General features: G+C 47.8%; 1 protein-coding gene across 3 annotated transcripts in view; it reads left to right on the top strand.

Annotated features, from left to right (window-relative positions):
- LOC146797665 (calpain-9-like) overlaps positions 1 to 16,787 on the top strand; it is a 266,794-nt gene that overhangs the window by 35,302 nt on the left and 214,705 nt on the right. For 2 of the 3 annotated variants that reach the window (XR_014968511.1, XM_085624810.1), the window contains exon 3: positions 14,465 to 14,534. The exons of the other annotated variant lie outside the window; for it this stretch is intronic. Coding sequence is in view for 1 of the 2 variants with exons in the window: in XM_085624810.1 (XP_085480936.1) it covers positions 14,465 to 14,534 (70 nt within the window). In the remaining variant the exon portion in view is untranslated. The remainder of the gene's footprint in view (positions 1 to 14,464; positions 14,535 to 16,787) is intronic. 3 annotated transcript variants of the gene reach the window in all.

Genomic DNA, 16,787 nt, shown 5'->3' with positions numbered 1-16,787 from the left:
CTCCTCAGATTCCACCAGTGCGCTCTCCCTTCATGGTACGGGAGCTCCAGGGGGAGGCGGACGTTCTGTTAAGGAAGAAGGCGATAGAGACTGTTCCTTTGAGGCAAAAAGGAAAAGGTCTTTACTCAAGGTTCTTTCTCGTCAGAAAAAAGGACAAGAACGAGTTCCGGCCTATTCTAGATCTGCGTCAAGCAAACAAGTGGATCCGCAGAGAAAAGTTCCGTATGTTGTCCCTGCATCAGATTTACCCTCAGTTGCATCGAGGGGACTGGCTGTGCGCCATAGATCTGCAGGACGCTTACTTTCATGTGCCGATCGCACAAAAGCATCGCAAGTTCCTGAGGTTTCTGGTAGGCAACAACCATTACCAGTATACAGTACTCCCGTTTGGGCTGAACTCTGCACCAAGGACGTTCTCCAAGTGCATGGCGGTGGTGGCAGCACACTTGCGGAAGAACAAGGTGTTTGTGTATCCATACCTGGACGATTGGCTGATCAAAGCTTCCACGTACCAGGAAGCCCAGTGTCATTTCAACAGGACAGCTGCCCTGCTTCATTGCCTGGGACTGCACATCAACATGTCGAAGTCAGTGCCGACCCCTGTGCAGTGTCTCCAGTACTTGGGGGCCTCAGTCAATACTTTGAACGCAAGCGTGTGTCCTTCGGAGGAGAGACGCTTATCGATCCGTGGGAAGGCCCTGCACCTCCTCTCAGCCCACTCTCCTACAGTGAGCACGGTGTCCTCTTTACTGGGGTCGATGGCTTCCTGCATCTTCCTCACCCCCAATGCACGCCTGCATATGAGGCCTCTGCAGGAATGTCTGGAGGATCAATGGGACCAGAGGCGGGGGCGTTGGGAGGACAAGATTCATCTGTCCCAACACGCTCTACAGTCTCTGAAATGGTGGTGCTCCTCGGAGAATGTCTGCAAGGGGACTCCCTTTCACAAGGATATTCCGCTCCAGACCATAGTGACCGATGCGTCTCTCCAGGGCTGAGGAGCGCATTCGGGCCCTCTTCAGATTCAATGGACATGGTCGCAGACGGAGATGACTTACCACATCAACTTTTTGGAACTCAGAGCAGTACACTTGGCCCTGAAATCGTTCCATCCTTCCTTCAAGACGAACTCCCTGCTAATTCAGACGGACAATACTACTACCATGTATTACCTCAACAAGCAAGGGGGCTCCCGTTCACGCACGCTGTCTCGGGAGGCACAGACGATCTGGAATTGGCTGGTGGCCAGGAACCTGACGATCACGGCAACCCATCTGCCGGGAGTGCAGAATGCCCAAGCCGATGCGCTCAGCAGGCTCATTCAAGAAAATCACGAGTGTGTGCTGAACGACGACGTGCTAAGAGACGTCTTCGCAGAGTGGGGCACTCCGGATATCGATCTGTTCGCTATGGCAGAAAACAGCAAATGCCGCGACTTCGCGTCCAGGTACTACCAACCAGGGACACTGGGGAATGCCCTATGGATCAGCTGGTCCAACAGCTTTCTCTACGCCTTTCCACCCATTCCCCTGATTCCGGCGGTGCTGATCAAGCTGTCGCAATCCAGAGCCAGGATGATCCTGATTGCTCCCGAGTGGCCGAGGCAATGGTGGTTCACCGACCTTCTTCACCGGTCTGTTCTGCCACACCGACGCCTGCCGTGTCGGCCGGACCTTCTCACGAAGTTCGGAGGACAGATGGCTCACCCCAATCTCTCGTCCTTGAGTTTGGCAGCATGGCTCCTGAGCTAGTACAGTATGGACACTTGAACCTACCTCAGGACTGTATGGAGATCTTGAAAGAGTCGAAGAGACCGTCTACGAGGACTTCTTACGCCTATAAGTGGAAGAGATTCTGCTTGTGGTGCAAGGCGAAGGACATTGACCCTACATCTTGTAAAGAAGATGTTATTTTGCCTTATCTGCTGCAGTTAGCTCAATCTGGGCTTAATTTTCAGTCTATTAAGGTTCATCTCGCAGCTTTGACTACGTATAGAAAGGGCCCTTCCCAAACCTCATTTTTTCAAATCCCTGTGATTAAGGATTTTTTGGAGGGTTTGCGTAAGGTGTTTCCCCCTGTTAGACGACCTTCTCCACCATGGGAGTTGAACGTGGTGTTGTCCAGATTGATGAGGGAGCCTTTTGAGCCTATTCATAAGGCTTCTTTGCAGCATTTGTCCCGGAAGGCTGCCTTCCTTGTGGCCATTACATCGGCCAGGAGGGTAAGTGAGATTCAGGCTCTGTGTTGTCAAGAGCCGTATACTGTATTCCATGCGTCTAAAGTAGTGATGCGTACTCATCCTAAATTTTTGCCTAAAGTGATATCTGATTTCCATGTGAATCAAATGATTACTTTGCCTACATTTTTTCAGCATCCCTCCTCTCCGGTGGAGAGGTCTCTGCATTCACTAGATGTGCGTAGGGTGTTGAAATTCTATCTAGATAAGACAAAAGACATCCGCAGGTCGGATCAACTGTTTGTTAATTATGGTTCAGTCAGAACTGGTCTAGCTACCTCAAAACAGTCCATCTCCAGATGGATTGTGTCCTGTATTCAGCTTTGTTATCAGAAAGCTAATAAGACGTTAGGGGGTAAGCCTACTGCGCATTCCACTAGGGGCAAAGCAGCTACTACAGTTTTTTGTAGGAATATTCCAATTGCTGACATTTGTAAGGCTGCCACCTGGAAGTCGGTCCATACGTTTACAAAGCATTACTGCCTGGACTCTGATGCTAGGGCAGATGCGCAGGTTGGACAGGCTTCGCTGAGGAATTTGTTTGCACAGTGATTTGTTGGTGTTTGGTTCTTACTCCACCGCTGTTTGTTGGTTGGGATGGGCTTGCCATTCTATTCATAGATTATGACTATACACAGAGATCCCCTACTACAGAAGGAGTAGTTTCTTACCTGTAACTCCAGTTCTGTAGTAGGGGTATCTCTGTTATAGTCATAAGCGACCCTCCCTCCTCCCCGGTGGAGTAAATCTGGCAGTATCAGGCCTGTTGTTATACACCTTCAAAAAGAACTGAAAGTAACTTGCTTTGGCTGTGCATCCTGGGATACCGGGGGTCTCTGGAGAGTTTCTTAAAGGCACGGTATCCCTTTAGCAGACACATAATAACAGCCTATAGGGCTTGTCTGTCCACCCCTTCCTCTCTATTGTTTAAAGGGATTTTGGTGAAGGAAGTGTGATACAATAAAGGAACATGTCAGATGTGAATAAAAATGACATTTAAACTTTATTTTGGCTTTTGTGTTCACTTCAGAGGAAGTGCTGGCCAATGCAGCCATATTGTTATTAGGCTGTATTATTTTGTCTGTCTCTTAAGTGTCTTTGCAGGTTTGCAAATGCTGGACAGCTTAAGAGATATTTTTATTGCTCCGGGGTCCCCGCACATGGGCGGGACTATTCATAGATTATGACTATAACAGAGATACCCCTACTACAGAACTGGAGTTACAGGTAAGAAACTACTCCTTCCTTCACCCAGCACCAACCGCACTGCTTTCCCTATGACTTCTCAAGTTCATCTGTCGAGATAGACACCAAAACAAGACATATATCATTCTCTATGGTGGGATATAGCAGGCCCAAGAGGAGAAGCTTGGAATGAGAAGAATTGAAGAATACAGAAGTAAAGACTTCAGGAGTGAAGGCAAGGGCTTTTGCACGTGTGGAGGAGGCAGCAAACATAATGTTATGCATAAAATAAGAACAGGACAAGATGTGGCAGTAATGAAAGGATTTCTTAAATTAATATGACAATTTTTATAAACAATATTTACATACCAGTGTGATGGATAGGCTTACCTACAGTTTTCAATTAACACCGTGAAACCAGTTACAACCCGCTCCTTCAACACAAGGCCGTGCAAAGTATAGCAGTCTGCCTCATGTTTGGAGACATGTAGCTTGATTCCATTTGCAGTACAGTCCCTGAGTCTTGCTGGGCTTCCACTGCAAACCAAGGTGTCAACAAGGGGGTGTGTCTTTTTCAGTAAAGGTCGCCCAGCTGTGGAATAGGCTACCATCTGATCTGAGAGAATTGCCAGATTTATTACAATTTAGGAAAGCTTTAAAGACCTGATCTATCTATCTATCTATCTATCTATCTATCTATCTATCTATCTATCTATCTATCTATCTATCTATCTATCTATCTATCTATCTATCTCTATCTATCTATCTATCTATCTATATCTATCTATATCTATCTATATCTATCTATATCTATCTATATCTATCTATATCTATCTATATCTATCTATATCTATCTATATCTATCTATATCTATCTATATCTATCTCTCTCTCTCTCTCTCTCTCTCTCTCTCTCTCTCTCTCTCTCTCTCTCTCTCTCTCTCCACCTACACAATCTTCGCTATAGCGCCAGGATACCAGTTTTGGTCGCAGTTACGCTCTGTAAATAATCCAAATAAATAAATAAAACTTACCAGACGGGTTTTCAAGAGCAAAAACAGAATACAGACTCTTGTTTAGAGATTCAGGATAAAGAAAACTCAATCACTTAATGGCATGGTCACTGCAGTCTGGAATATATTGCCGGTGGGTTTCCATATCGAGCTGTTCCTTCCTACGTTAATGCAGAAACCTAAACCACTTATTTTCTTGATGTTTGAAAGTTTGTTGTACATTATTACATTGTATTGTATTGTAATTACATTTATATAGCGCTTACTACCCCTGACGAGGCGTCAGAGTGCTTTTCGGCGAGTAGCGCGCTACTCCAGGACCCAGAAAGGATTAGTGTTGAATTAGTATAGTGAAATATGAAAGTAATTTGAGTGGTGGATAGGTTAGTCAGTTATTTGGATTCAGAAGGATAGCAGACGGGTAGAAGAGGGAAAAAAGGTTTGCATTTATATAGCGCTTGTTACCCCTGATTGGGTGTTGAGGCGCTTTTTTGGCGATTAGCACGCTACTCTGGAACCCATAAAGGATTAGTGGTGAATTAGTATAGTGAAATACGAAAGTAATTTGAGTGGTGGATATGTTAGTCCGTTATTTTGATTGACGAGGGTAGCAGAGGGGAAAAGGTGTGCATTTATATACCGCTTGTTTCCCCTGATGGGGTGTTGGAAGCACTTTTTTGGGGGGGGGGCAGTAGAATGCTACTCCGGAACCCATAAAGGATTAGTGGTGAATTAGTATAGTGAAATATGAAAGTAATTTGAGTGGTGGATATTAGTCAGTTATTTGGATTGTAAGGATATCGGACGGATAAAAGAGGGAAAAAGGTTTGCATTTATATAGCACTTGTTGCCCCTGATGGGGTGTTAAAGCTCTTTTTTGTCGAGCAGCACGCTACCCGGGTACCCATAAAGGATTAGTGTTGAATTAGTATAGTGAAATATGAATGTAATTTGAGTGGTGACTATATTAGTCAGGTATTTTGATTGAGTAGGGTAGCGGAGGGATAGAAGAGGAAAAACGTTTTGCATTTATTTAGCGCTTGTTACCCCTGATGGGGTGTTAGAAGCACTTTTTTGGGGGGGGGGGGAGCGAGAAGCACTCTACTCCGGAACCCATAAAGGATTAGTGGTGAATTAGTACAGTGAAATATGAAAGTAATTTGAGTGGTGGATATCAGTCAATTATTTGGATAGAGAAGGATATCGGACGGATAAAAGAGGGAAAAAGGTTTGCATTTATATAGCGCTTGTTGCTCCTGATGGGGTGTTGAAGCGTTTTTTTGGCGAGTAGCATGCTACTTCAGAACCCTTAAAGGATTAGTGTTGAATTAGTATAGTGAAATATGAAAGTAATTTGGGGGGCTCAGCCATGCCGCGGACCAAGTTGGCCGCGCGGCAGTGAAGCTCTGATCGGCAACCCAGCTCCGATCCGGCTGTTGAGCGGTTATGACTGGCTGAAGGATTCAAAACGCTAGGCTGTCCATCCCTACCTGCCAGAGAGGCGGTGGAGCCGTTTGGGTCCCGGAAAATCGCCGGTGGCGCACGAGCGTCAACTCCGATGCTGTGGGAGGCAGGGCCTATTACGGCCTACATCACAGGCAACTGAGGCCTCCGATCCGATGCCCGAGCGCTCCTGCTGCCACCACTGGAATGACCCACCGACGACTGGGACATGTGGTGAGTGAGTCACCCGGACAACACACCCCCTCCCTGCTATAGTCCCCTCATCAGACGGCCGTCGCAGCGCGCCTCCCCTTATTTCGCCATCAGTCTTTGGGGCCGTGCCTTCTGCTGCTGATGACCCTGTTGGCCACCGGGGTGCCAGGGGGGCAGCCGTCCGGCTGTGCTTAGGGACTTAGGGGGTGGGATAGACTCGCCGCGGCCTCGAAATGCTCCTGATTGCACACCGTGCAAGAAGAACAAAGAATCCCGACTGGGACAACAAAACCGGGGCGTGGCTTTACTTCCTCAGCGCTGCTGGTGGGAAATGCGATGTAATCACGCCGCGGATCGGCCTGCTAGTCCCTAATCTGACACACTGGGCAGGGAAGGACGATAGCTCGTGATCTTGGCGGCAACTGACTTCCTAACAACGCGACATGGCGGTCCCTCAAAGTGCGGGACCACCGATCTCCCCTGCCCTCCACATTCTGATTACTGATTGTCTCCCTGGTGGGCGGCACAACTTTTTCATCCCGCTTCGAGGGCAGATCTACTCTTGGACACCTAATTCACTATAGCTGATAAGTGTACCTGGGGCTTATTTTGAGAGCTGCGAGTGATCCGCAACTTTGTGTGATGCTCTACCTTCGTTTGGCTTACTGCAGGTTGAGAGCTACTTGCTTAATCTGTCCCTCCACCTGGTTCACAGACTCGTACCCTCCTCACCCTGCGTTGTCGCTACAGTGAGTGGCGGCAGGCGATTCCTTTGGCTGTGGGCCCTCAGGTATGGGCAAGAAAGACCCCAAGCAGCGTGTGCTGTCCTTCCCAGCTGCCGCAGACAAACCACAGGAACCTAGCGTTGCAATGGCGGAGAGTGCTCAAGGCCCGGCTGCGGTTCAGGGCACGGCCGCATCTCACTCCGATCTTCTTGCGGAACTCAGGGCCGGATTTCAGTCGATAGATACCAGATTTGACACGCTCAATAAGCACTTGGACTCCTTTGGGGCCAAATTGGACATTCATGAACGGCGAATTGACACGGCGGAAGGTCGTATATCAGATCTCGAAGATGGTGCCGTCCAATCAACGAAACGATTGGACCGTATGGAGAAAATTCTAAAAGACCTCGCCATCAAAAACAAAGATTTGGAGGCACGTAGCCGTCGCAATATCTCGCATAATTGGAGTTCCGGAATCGACAAATACGGGCAGAATGGACACCTTTGTGGAATCGCTGCTAGTCGACATTTTTGGCAAAGAGGCATTCACTCCCGGCTTCGTGGTCGAATGGGCGCATCGCTTGCTGGGTCCTCGCCCCAATCCTGGTTGCCCGCCTCGCTCCATCATTGCCTGTATAATGAACGTCTGTGACAGGGACACTGCTTTGCGTTTGGCTAGAGAGCGAGGAGCGATCACCTGGCAGGGCTCCGCTTTGTCCTTCTTCCCAGACTTTACAGTTATGGTCCAAGACTCACGCCGCAAATTCACCGGGGTCAAGGCCACACTGCGGAGTCTGGGTCTTAGGTATGGCATGCTGTACCCGGCAAGGCTACGGGTCGACATCAATGGGAGATTCCTCATTTTCAAAAACCCTACGGACGTACAAGCCTTCTGTAAATCATACAAGGGAGCGGATAAGCAACGGAGAGATGGCGGTCCAGATTCATCCCCTCCTCACAGTGGCTCGGTGGCAAGCGTAGAACTCTTTTCTCGTGAATGAATCTTGCTATAGTACTGATATAATCTGAATACATGCCGTAAAGTTTTGTTAACTGACGAACTTAGACAGCATGACTGTATTTCTATGTTATTGTTTATGTAATGCTGGGCCCACTTGGAGCGTTGCTTCCCCCTAGGTGCGTAGTACAATGTTGAATTTTCATATTCAAATGCATCAATCTTCGACCCTGTTTTTTCTGAATAGGGAATTTCCAGGATGCATTAGGTTATTGTTTATTAGGTTATTGCCTTACGTACCGGGACGTGAGGCTGGGAGGGGGGTGGGGGAAATTCCCGACTTGTTAGATGTTACTCCTTTACAAGCACTAATCACAGTGTTATGACCGATTTGCATTACACCATTCGCATTCATGATTACACTGCACATCACACATGATGACAGCCCCTGACTTAGCTACCCACTCATATCTGTCTTTCGTCACCTGGAATGTTAGGAGACTAAACAACCCTAAAAAATGCAGAGCATTGTCCATGCCGGCTAGGGTGCGCACCGCATTTTCTCAAATTACAGCACCTATGCTCGGGGCACAGCAATACTTATCCCCAAGAATCTTCCTTTCCCACTGACTTGCTGCCATACTGATCAGGAGGGGCGTTACATAATAGTCGCAGGCAAACTGATGGGACACATGGTTACTCTAGTATGTGTTTACGCCCTGAATTACGACAGCCCTGAATTTTTCCAGGAACTAGACACTCACATTTTACGTATGAGTACTGGCAATGTGATACTGGGTGGGGATTTCAATTTACTTTTAGATCGTAACATAGACTGTTCCTCCGGGACAGCAGATACCAAACCCCGGGCCCGCAGGGCACTGATGGACATATGCGAGACATTCCAGCTCGCTGATAACTGGAAGATCCACATTCCAACAAACCCGGGTTACACCCACTACTCATCCCAACACGATACTTGGACCAGACTGAACTTCTGGCTGCTCGCTCAGATCCCTAACACATGGCGAAACAAATTGCACATCCTCCCTCGCACCTATTCTGACCACTCTCCCGTTTTACTAAAACTTCGCATTCCCAGAACGGAGGGACATGAGCGCCAGTGACCATTTCTGAGCAGGGCGTTAAACGATGACTTATTCGACAATGACATCAGGGAGGCAATTGAAGACTATTTTGAACTGAAAACAGGGTCAGTAGACATGTGGGCGACACTTTGGGAAGCCTTCAAGGGTTACATCAGGGGTGTAATCATCTCTAAACATGCAAGCATACTGAGGGACTTGAGAAAAACTTTGGCTAATATAGAGCAGCAACTTACCACCTTAGAGGCCTCCATGCTAGACTCCCCAGACGCCGCCGACGCCGCCGATCGGCACTGCTACTAGACTTTCGAGAAGCTGCAGAAAGGAAAACCCACTTCCTCAGTAAATAAGCGGTTGCACGCAAGTATGGCAAGGGTGAAAGGCCGGGGCGCACGCTGGCGCAGCTACTGAGACCACCACACTCTAAGTCATACATCACGGCTCTCACCTCAAATTCAGGGCTCCTGTTAACGGATACGGTTGATATTCGAGACACACTTTTGACATATTGCTAGGACCTTTACACCTCTAAAATTGAGCATTCCCCTGAGGCGCAAGTAGACTGTTTTAATGAGATCGCGCTTGTATATACGGACAAATACATGCAAGATTTCCTTGCTGAGCCTTTCTCACAGGATGAGATAACAGACACGATAGACGCTTTAAATGGTGCCTCGGCCCTAGACGGCTTCACGGGCGATTTTTACAAACGTTACAAAGATATACTAGCCCCTAAACTTTTGGAGGTCTACCATGAATCCCTAGAACGAAGTTGGCTTCCGCCGGGAGGCGGTTATCGTGCTGTTGCCCAAGCCCGGCAGAGACCCCTTACAATACGGATCATATCGGCCACTATCATCGTTAAACTTTGATTATAAAATTCTGTCAAAAACGATTTCAGTGCGTCTCATTCTGCTGTTAGATAAAATAATATCCCCAGTCCAGTCGGGATTTGTCCCCCATAGATCCACCTACCTGAACCTTCGTACTCTCTTCGCAGTCCTCCACCGCATTAATTCGGCGGTTCCGGCAGCGGCTGTGCTTTTAGACGCAGAGAAAGCGGGCGGTTATGCGCCGGCTGGGTATGCCCTTTGGATTCATCAAACTAACCGCGTTGCTATACTCTGCTCCCTCCGCTCGACTGCGTTTAAATGGTACGCGCTCCCGCTCCTTTACATTATCTCGAGGCACTCGGCAGGGCTGCCCTGTCTCCACTACTTTTCATATTGGCAATGGACCCACTCATTAGACATTTTCAGGAGTGTCATCTCCATAGAGGGCTCCAGTTCACCACTGGGCCTTTACTGGTGTCACTCTACGCGGATGACGTTATATTATATGTTAGATACCCCCCAAACTAATTTGGTCCCCTTGGTAGGAGAAATTGTTAGGTTTGGCAGATTCTCGGGCTTCGGTATAAATTGGCACAAGTCTGTGATATTACCCATTACCACTGCTACCATCCAATGGGAATGTGAGTATCCACTCACCTGGTGCTTTGATTCCGTTAAATATTTAGGGATAAACATACAATTAAACACAAACGAGATACTATTATTGAATTATGGCACTGCACAATTTGGAGCAACAGGTGGAGAGGTGGATTAGGCTTCCACTTTCAATAACCGGGTGTGTAGCACTAATTAAAATTATTGTCCTGCCGAAGTTCTTGTATTTATTCAATAACATACCCATCCCTCTCACGAACCGGTTCTTCCAGTCCATTAACACCCACCTTATTCGGCTGACTTGGGGGGCAAGCGCCCCAGATTCCGCTGGGAGTTCATGACTCTCCCATATCACAGGGGAGGATTGTGAGCCCCTAATTTTCAGCTATATTTTTTGATTGCTCAATGTGGAAATGCGTATTCCTGGTTTCACCCTGATGCTTGAATCCCCTATCTGAGGCCTGAAGCAGATCTCGTCCTCCCAGACTCCTTGAGCATGGTGCTACCGCAGGGGTTCCCGCGAGATCCCCTAGACATCCAGACGGTATCCACTACCAGTTGGGCCTGGAACAAACTGCTCAGGATGCTGGGCTCTCCTACTATGTACTCCCCGAGCCTGCCGCTCCCAAATCAGCAATGGATTCCAATTACAGGGGAAAGGACAGTGCAACGCACACTTAATAAGTTTGACATGAAAAAAATAGACGATCTTTATATGGAAGGCCAGGTTTTCTCGATCTCTGACAGAGACAAATTTCCAGAGACCTCATTTATGGATAGGTTTGTGTTTGCCCGCATGCGCACAGCTTTAAAAACCAGGATTCACGGCTTTGCCATTGAACCCGACTCTCTAACCCCCCTGTCCATAATACTAGACAGTAGCACGGGGGACCATTTGGTTTCTAAATTATACAGGGCCTGCATAGAGATGGTACCAGTCCACGACACCAAGATACGGACCGTGTGAGAGGCGGACCTGGGCCACCCTATGACCGATGATCAATGGGCCAAGTGCTGGTTACAAACTAAGGAGGTGTCCTTGAATAGCAGACATAAGCTTCTCCACAAATTTCTACAGCAAATCTACATCACGCCCAAATTGTCACACAAAATAGACCCGGACAGGCCCCACTGCTGCCTTAAATGTAGGGCCCCACATGCAGACTTTGCGCACCTAGCTTGGACCTGTCCCAAAATAGGCAGATTCTGGACCAAAATATTCCACACATTGGGGGACATGATTGGTTTTGATATGGACCCTGCACCGGCCATAGCTTTACTGGGATATGTTCTTAACATTCCCAAACCAGTCCGGAAATTCATAGCACTGGGGCTGCTGTTGGCAAAAAGGGAGATTGCACTTAAATGGGGGCGGAAAGCGGTACCGCAGTGCAAGGACTGGCTGCGCAGTCTCGCATATTGTCAATACAATTATGATCTCTATGCATCCACGCTGCCCAGTAAATCCCATCCCCGGGATATCTGGGGTCCTTTCAAACAATACACAGCCACGACACAATCACAATCTCACATGCAGCCTAACTGTGGGATTGTGCCTGCGGCTATTGGCTAAATTCTGTATCACTGTTTTTTCACATGCACAACTGGGATACGCCAATTTAACGGCAACATGACTCCTGAAATGTGATTTCACTGCGATACAAGCATATGATGGCAAGACTGTACTTAATCAGGGTGACTTACTATGTATAAACTGTGATGTTGAGCCAGGATCAAAGACGACATTCTGAGCTATGTCTAATGTGTAACAGACACATCTGTCGAATACTGTGGATGATGCAAATTTCATTGAATTTCTAGCTAGTAATGATATTGTGTTTATTATTGAAACCGGTAAATAAAGTTAAAAAAAAAAATATGAAAGTAATTTGAGTGGTGAATATGTTGGTCAGTTATTTTGATTCAGTAGGGTAGTGGAGGGATAGAAGAGGGGAAAAGTTAGCATTTATATAGTGCTTGCTACCCTGATGAGGTGTTGAAGTGTTTTTTTGGTGAGTAGCACACTACTCTGGGACCCATAGAGGATTAGTGGTGAATTAGTATAGTGAAATATGAAATTTGAGAAGCGGACATGTTAGTCTGTTATTTTGATTGAAAGGATAGTGGAGGGATAGAAGAGTGAAAGAATGTTCTTTTGTTCTTTTTTTTGTTTTGGATGTCATAGCAGTTGGAGGAGGCTTGGGATGGGTAAAAAGGGATGTGGAGGGGGAGGATCAGAGGAAAGAGTTTCGAAAGGCTTGTTTTGGGGAATTAGTATAGTAAAGAGATGTCAGATGATGCAAGGAGGGTAGAGTAGGGGAGAGTATAGAAAGGGTTATTTGGGGGATCATAGTAGCGGTATGGGTTTGGTATGAATGAGAGAGTGGATGTAGAGGATATATTGAGAGAGGTATAAGGGTGAGAAATAGGGTATTGCATTGTATGCTTTTTCAGGAGAAAAATAATAAATATATAGATCCAAGTACATGGAAGGTATATAGATGCATAAAGTAGGTAAGTATATGTAGATTAAAGATTCATTAGATAAAATCTGGTTTTCAAGTGTTGTTGTACTTAACCCCTTCACTGCTAGGCCTTCCCTCCCCTGTGCTAAGTCTTTTTTTGGCTAATTGGGGTAGTTTGTGCTAAGGCCCCTGTAATGTTTTGACCACATAAGGTATCCACACCAAATTTGCATCCTTTTCTTCCAACATCATGGGGATTTTAAAGGTACCCAGGGTTTGTTGATTCTCCTGGAGGAGACCCAGGAATTAGCCAAAATACAGCTAAAATTTGCACATCTCCGAAATTGTTGGTACCCATACAAGCACGTGAATTATAGGACATTTTTCAAAGTGACTTCTTTTTTACACATTGTCCTACATTTGGAAGACAGAAATACATCGAAAGTCAATAGGTAATAACAGTTGCTCTACAATTCTGTGCTCCCCTAAGTCTCCTGATAAAAATGGTGCCTCATTTGTGTCTGTATGCCCAGTGCCTTTGACAGGAAACGGCCCAAAACTCCTAGCTGTGAATTTTTAACCCTAGCTCGGCCGGCACCTAGGGAAACCTAGCAAACCTATACATTTTTTAAAACTAGACACGCAGAGGTCATCCTATGATGGGGTGACTCGAGTGGGTCTCACCAGGTTCTGTTACCCAGAATCCCTTGCAAACATCAAACTTTGTTAAAAAACAAATTTTCCTCACATTTCTGTGATGGAAAGTTCTGGAATCGGCATGGATCCACAAAATTCCACCCACCCCACATTACGCAAAGTCTTCCGATATAAATGGTATTTCACTTGTGTGGGTAGGCCTAGTGCCCGCAACAGGAAACGGCCCAAAACGCAACGTGGACACACCACATTTTTACAGTGAAAACTGACCCATTTTTTGCAAAGTGCCTAGCTGTAGAGCCGGAACCCCAGCTCCGCCAGCACCCAGCGAAACCCAGCCAACCTACACACCCCGGAAAACCTGACACCCAGGGGAATCCAGGATGGTGCGACCTGCGCGGCTCCCACCAGGCCCCGCCACCCAGAAACCCCCCGCAAAACCCAAACCCCCCAAAAAAACACTTCTTCCTCACATCTCTGTGACGGAAAGCCCCAGAATCCGTGTGGATCCCCAAAACTCCACCTACCTCGCATTCGCCAAAGTCTTCTGACAAAAATGGCACCTCACCTGTGTGGGCAGGCCCAGCGACAGGAAACAACCCAAAAAGCAACGTGGACACACCACAACTCCACAGCAAAAACTGACCCCCCCCTGCAAAGCGCACAGCCACAGACCCCAAATCCCAGCTCCACCAGCACCCAGAGAAACCCAGCAAACCTACACATCCCCAAAAACCAGACACCTATGTTTCTGTAGCGTTGGCTGCACAATTATAACATTCTTTAGCCCATGCGTTAACCTTTAAAAAGTTACTAAAATCAATCATAACCACATATTCATCTTGCGTTTATGACTTTCAGAAATCGTTTTTAAAACCCACATTTTATTGTAAACATAAACAAAAAAGACAATCCAGAAATGACAGTTTTTACAACTGCAATATTTACTGCATTTTTTAAAGTAAATTTTTATTTGATTTTCTGCCTATTAAATATTAATTTGATAATCCATCCAGGAGATTTGTGACAACCCGCAATTCATTGTTGATGGAGCGACAAGAATGGACATTTGCCAAGGAAGTCTGAGTAAGTTATCTTGTTTGGATGACAGTGGTCTAAACCTGTTCTCATTGCGAGTTTGGAAAGATCGATGGTTGTCCAAAGGGAATGAACTAGGATGCACTTCTAGAGTGAATAAGTAAAAGTAAACTTTCCTTTGGGGATTCTGAATGAATGGGGCAGCAATAGGATGACTGTTAGAAATGTGATTTCTGGTTGGCTAGGGCTTGCGCCAAAGCCAGGCAGAAACCACCACTCTAAGTCAGGGCTGGGGAGTTACACGCCAAAGATAACCCCTGCTCACCCCCTTGGTAGCTTGGCATGAGCAGTCAGGCCTATCCCGGAGGCAATGTGTAAAGCGTTTGCGCGCGCACCCAGCAACAACACCCAAGGCCCACCACAAAAGAAACTCCACACAAGGTATTATATAAAAATAGCCTTTGTATTATACCAAAACACATTAGATAATATTCACACAATTTACACTGTGCCAACTGGCATTGGGCGGAATTTACAGGAGACTATTTACACAAGACAGGGCCACATGGACCACTGTCAGAATGATCACAAATCACCAAATTATAAATGTAGGAATGTAGAACAAATAATGAATGTAGCGCACAACCAGTAACCACTGGTAAAAGGTAAGTACACCCTACGCAATCCTAAAACACCTTAGGTACACATCACGCAAGGGACCATGAACACACTAGCAAAATCTCTACTAGTAAAACAATCTCCTAGGCATAAACAGTTAGGAATAAAAATAAGCATAAAGGCACGGTGCAGGCGCAAAAGTATACATGTTAAAACTCACCACGTACCCTAGGTGAGGGCACAACACAGGGAAACTGTCCCCAGGCCAACTTGGCCTCTCAGGGGCTCAAACGCCCTTTGTCCACAGAGTCAGGGCTGGACTGCGCAGGCTGCGCAAGCCAACGCGCACAGGGGCACAACCTAAACGTTGCAGCTGCCCACTAAGTGCTGGGCAGCTGTGGAAATGAGCCTGGGCACCATGGTGCCTTTAAAACAAATATGTCACACGTTGGAGCCTCTCTGGGCTCTGAGAAAATAATGCCCCCGTCGTTGGAGCCTGTCAGGGCTCTAAAACAAATATGCCCCCTTTGGAGTCCCTCTGGACTCTAAACAATGTTGCCCCCAGAATAACGTTGGAGCGGCCTGCTGCCTTCCGGGGCCGCTCTTATCACCACAGAGAAAAAATGCCCCCGTAGTTGGAGCGGCCCGCTGCCATCCGGGGCCGCTCTGCAGGCAGATCTGCACAGTGCCTTCACTAGCACTCACCAGGCTAGGGGTGCCAGGAAATGCCCCCAGCCACACGGGGACTTTGTGCACAACAGGGCGCCTCACCTGTACTCCAGGGTGCTCCCGCTGTTCTCCCGCGGTGGCGTCTCGCTTCTTGGTGGCGGCCGGCACGGGGCTGACACGGAGCATACAACGCTCCGACCTCTCTGGGCAGCGGGGCTCTCTCAGTTCACGAGAGCCCCGGGAAGACTTGCCGGCTTCTTTCCTTAGCGGGCCTCGGGTTGTCTGCGGGGCTCCCTTACACGCCGGAAGCTCCGCTGGTGATCGACGCACCTCTCTGGGTCCCTCAGCTTCCGGCTCGGGGGAAGCAGGCCATGCCCCCAACCAGGCACGGCCGTCGGACTTCCTCCGGGTCGGTCTTGGCAATATGGCGGCTTTTCCTCGCCGAAGTGCGGGGTGGGCTCCCGCCTTCGTGTAAATTAAATATATTGGCGGGGTGAGCACCCACCCAACGTCGCAACAATGCGGGGTAGGCACCCGCCGCCTATTCAGATCAAATGCGGGGTGGGCACCCGCTTGAACTGCAACTTCCGGGGCAGCATAAACAGCGGGGTGGGCACCCGCTCAAAACCGGCAGAAACGCGGGGTGGGCACCCGCTGTTTTGAATATGCCAAAAAGCGGCACAGATGCGGGGTGGGCTCCCGCTTTTCCACGAAGCCTGGGGGAATCCCTACGCCGGGGATTCCCTCCCAATGCAGTGCAACTCTGCGCTGCAAAAGCCCCCACACACTCCCTTTTCCTCTGGGAGCAAGAATCTAAAAAGCGCTCCTTAAAATGGAAAATAAAGCGCTCACCAGCGCGGAAGTCCAGAGTCCGAGGAAAGATGGAGTGCTCTTCCCAATAAAAGGGCAAAGTTCAGGGAAAGTTTTTCAGGAGGCAGGGGGGGCAAGGGCTGGGCCCAGGGGCCAGCTCACAGGGCCCTCCATGCAGGGAGGCAGTCCCCAGTGGCGGTCTCT

This window comes from Triturus cristatus, chromosome 9, assembly GCF_964204655.1.
Source record: "Triturus cristatus chromosome 9, aTriCri1.1, whole genome shotgun sequence".
NCBI classification, from domain to species: domain Eukaryota; kingdom Metazoa; phylum Chordata; class Amphibia; order Caudata; family Salamandridae; genus Triturus; species Triturus cristatus.
This window is presented reverse-complemented; position numbering and strand designations above follow the sequence as displayed.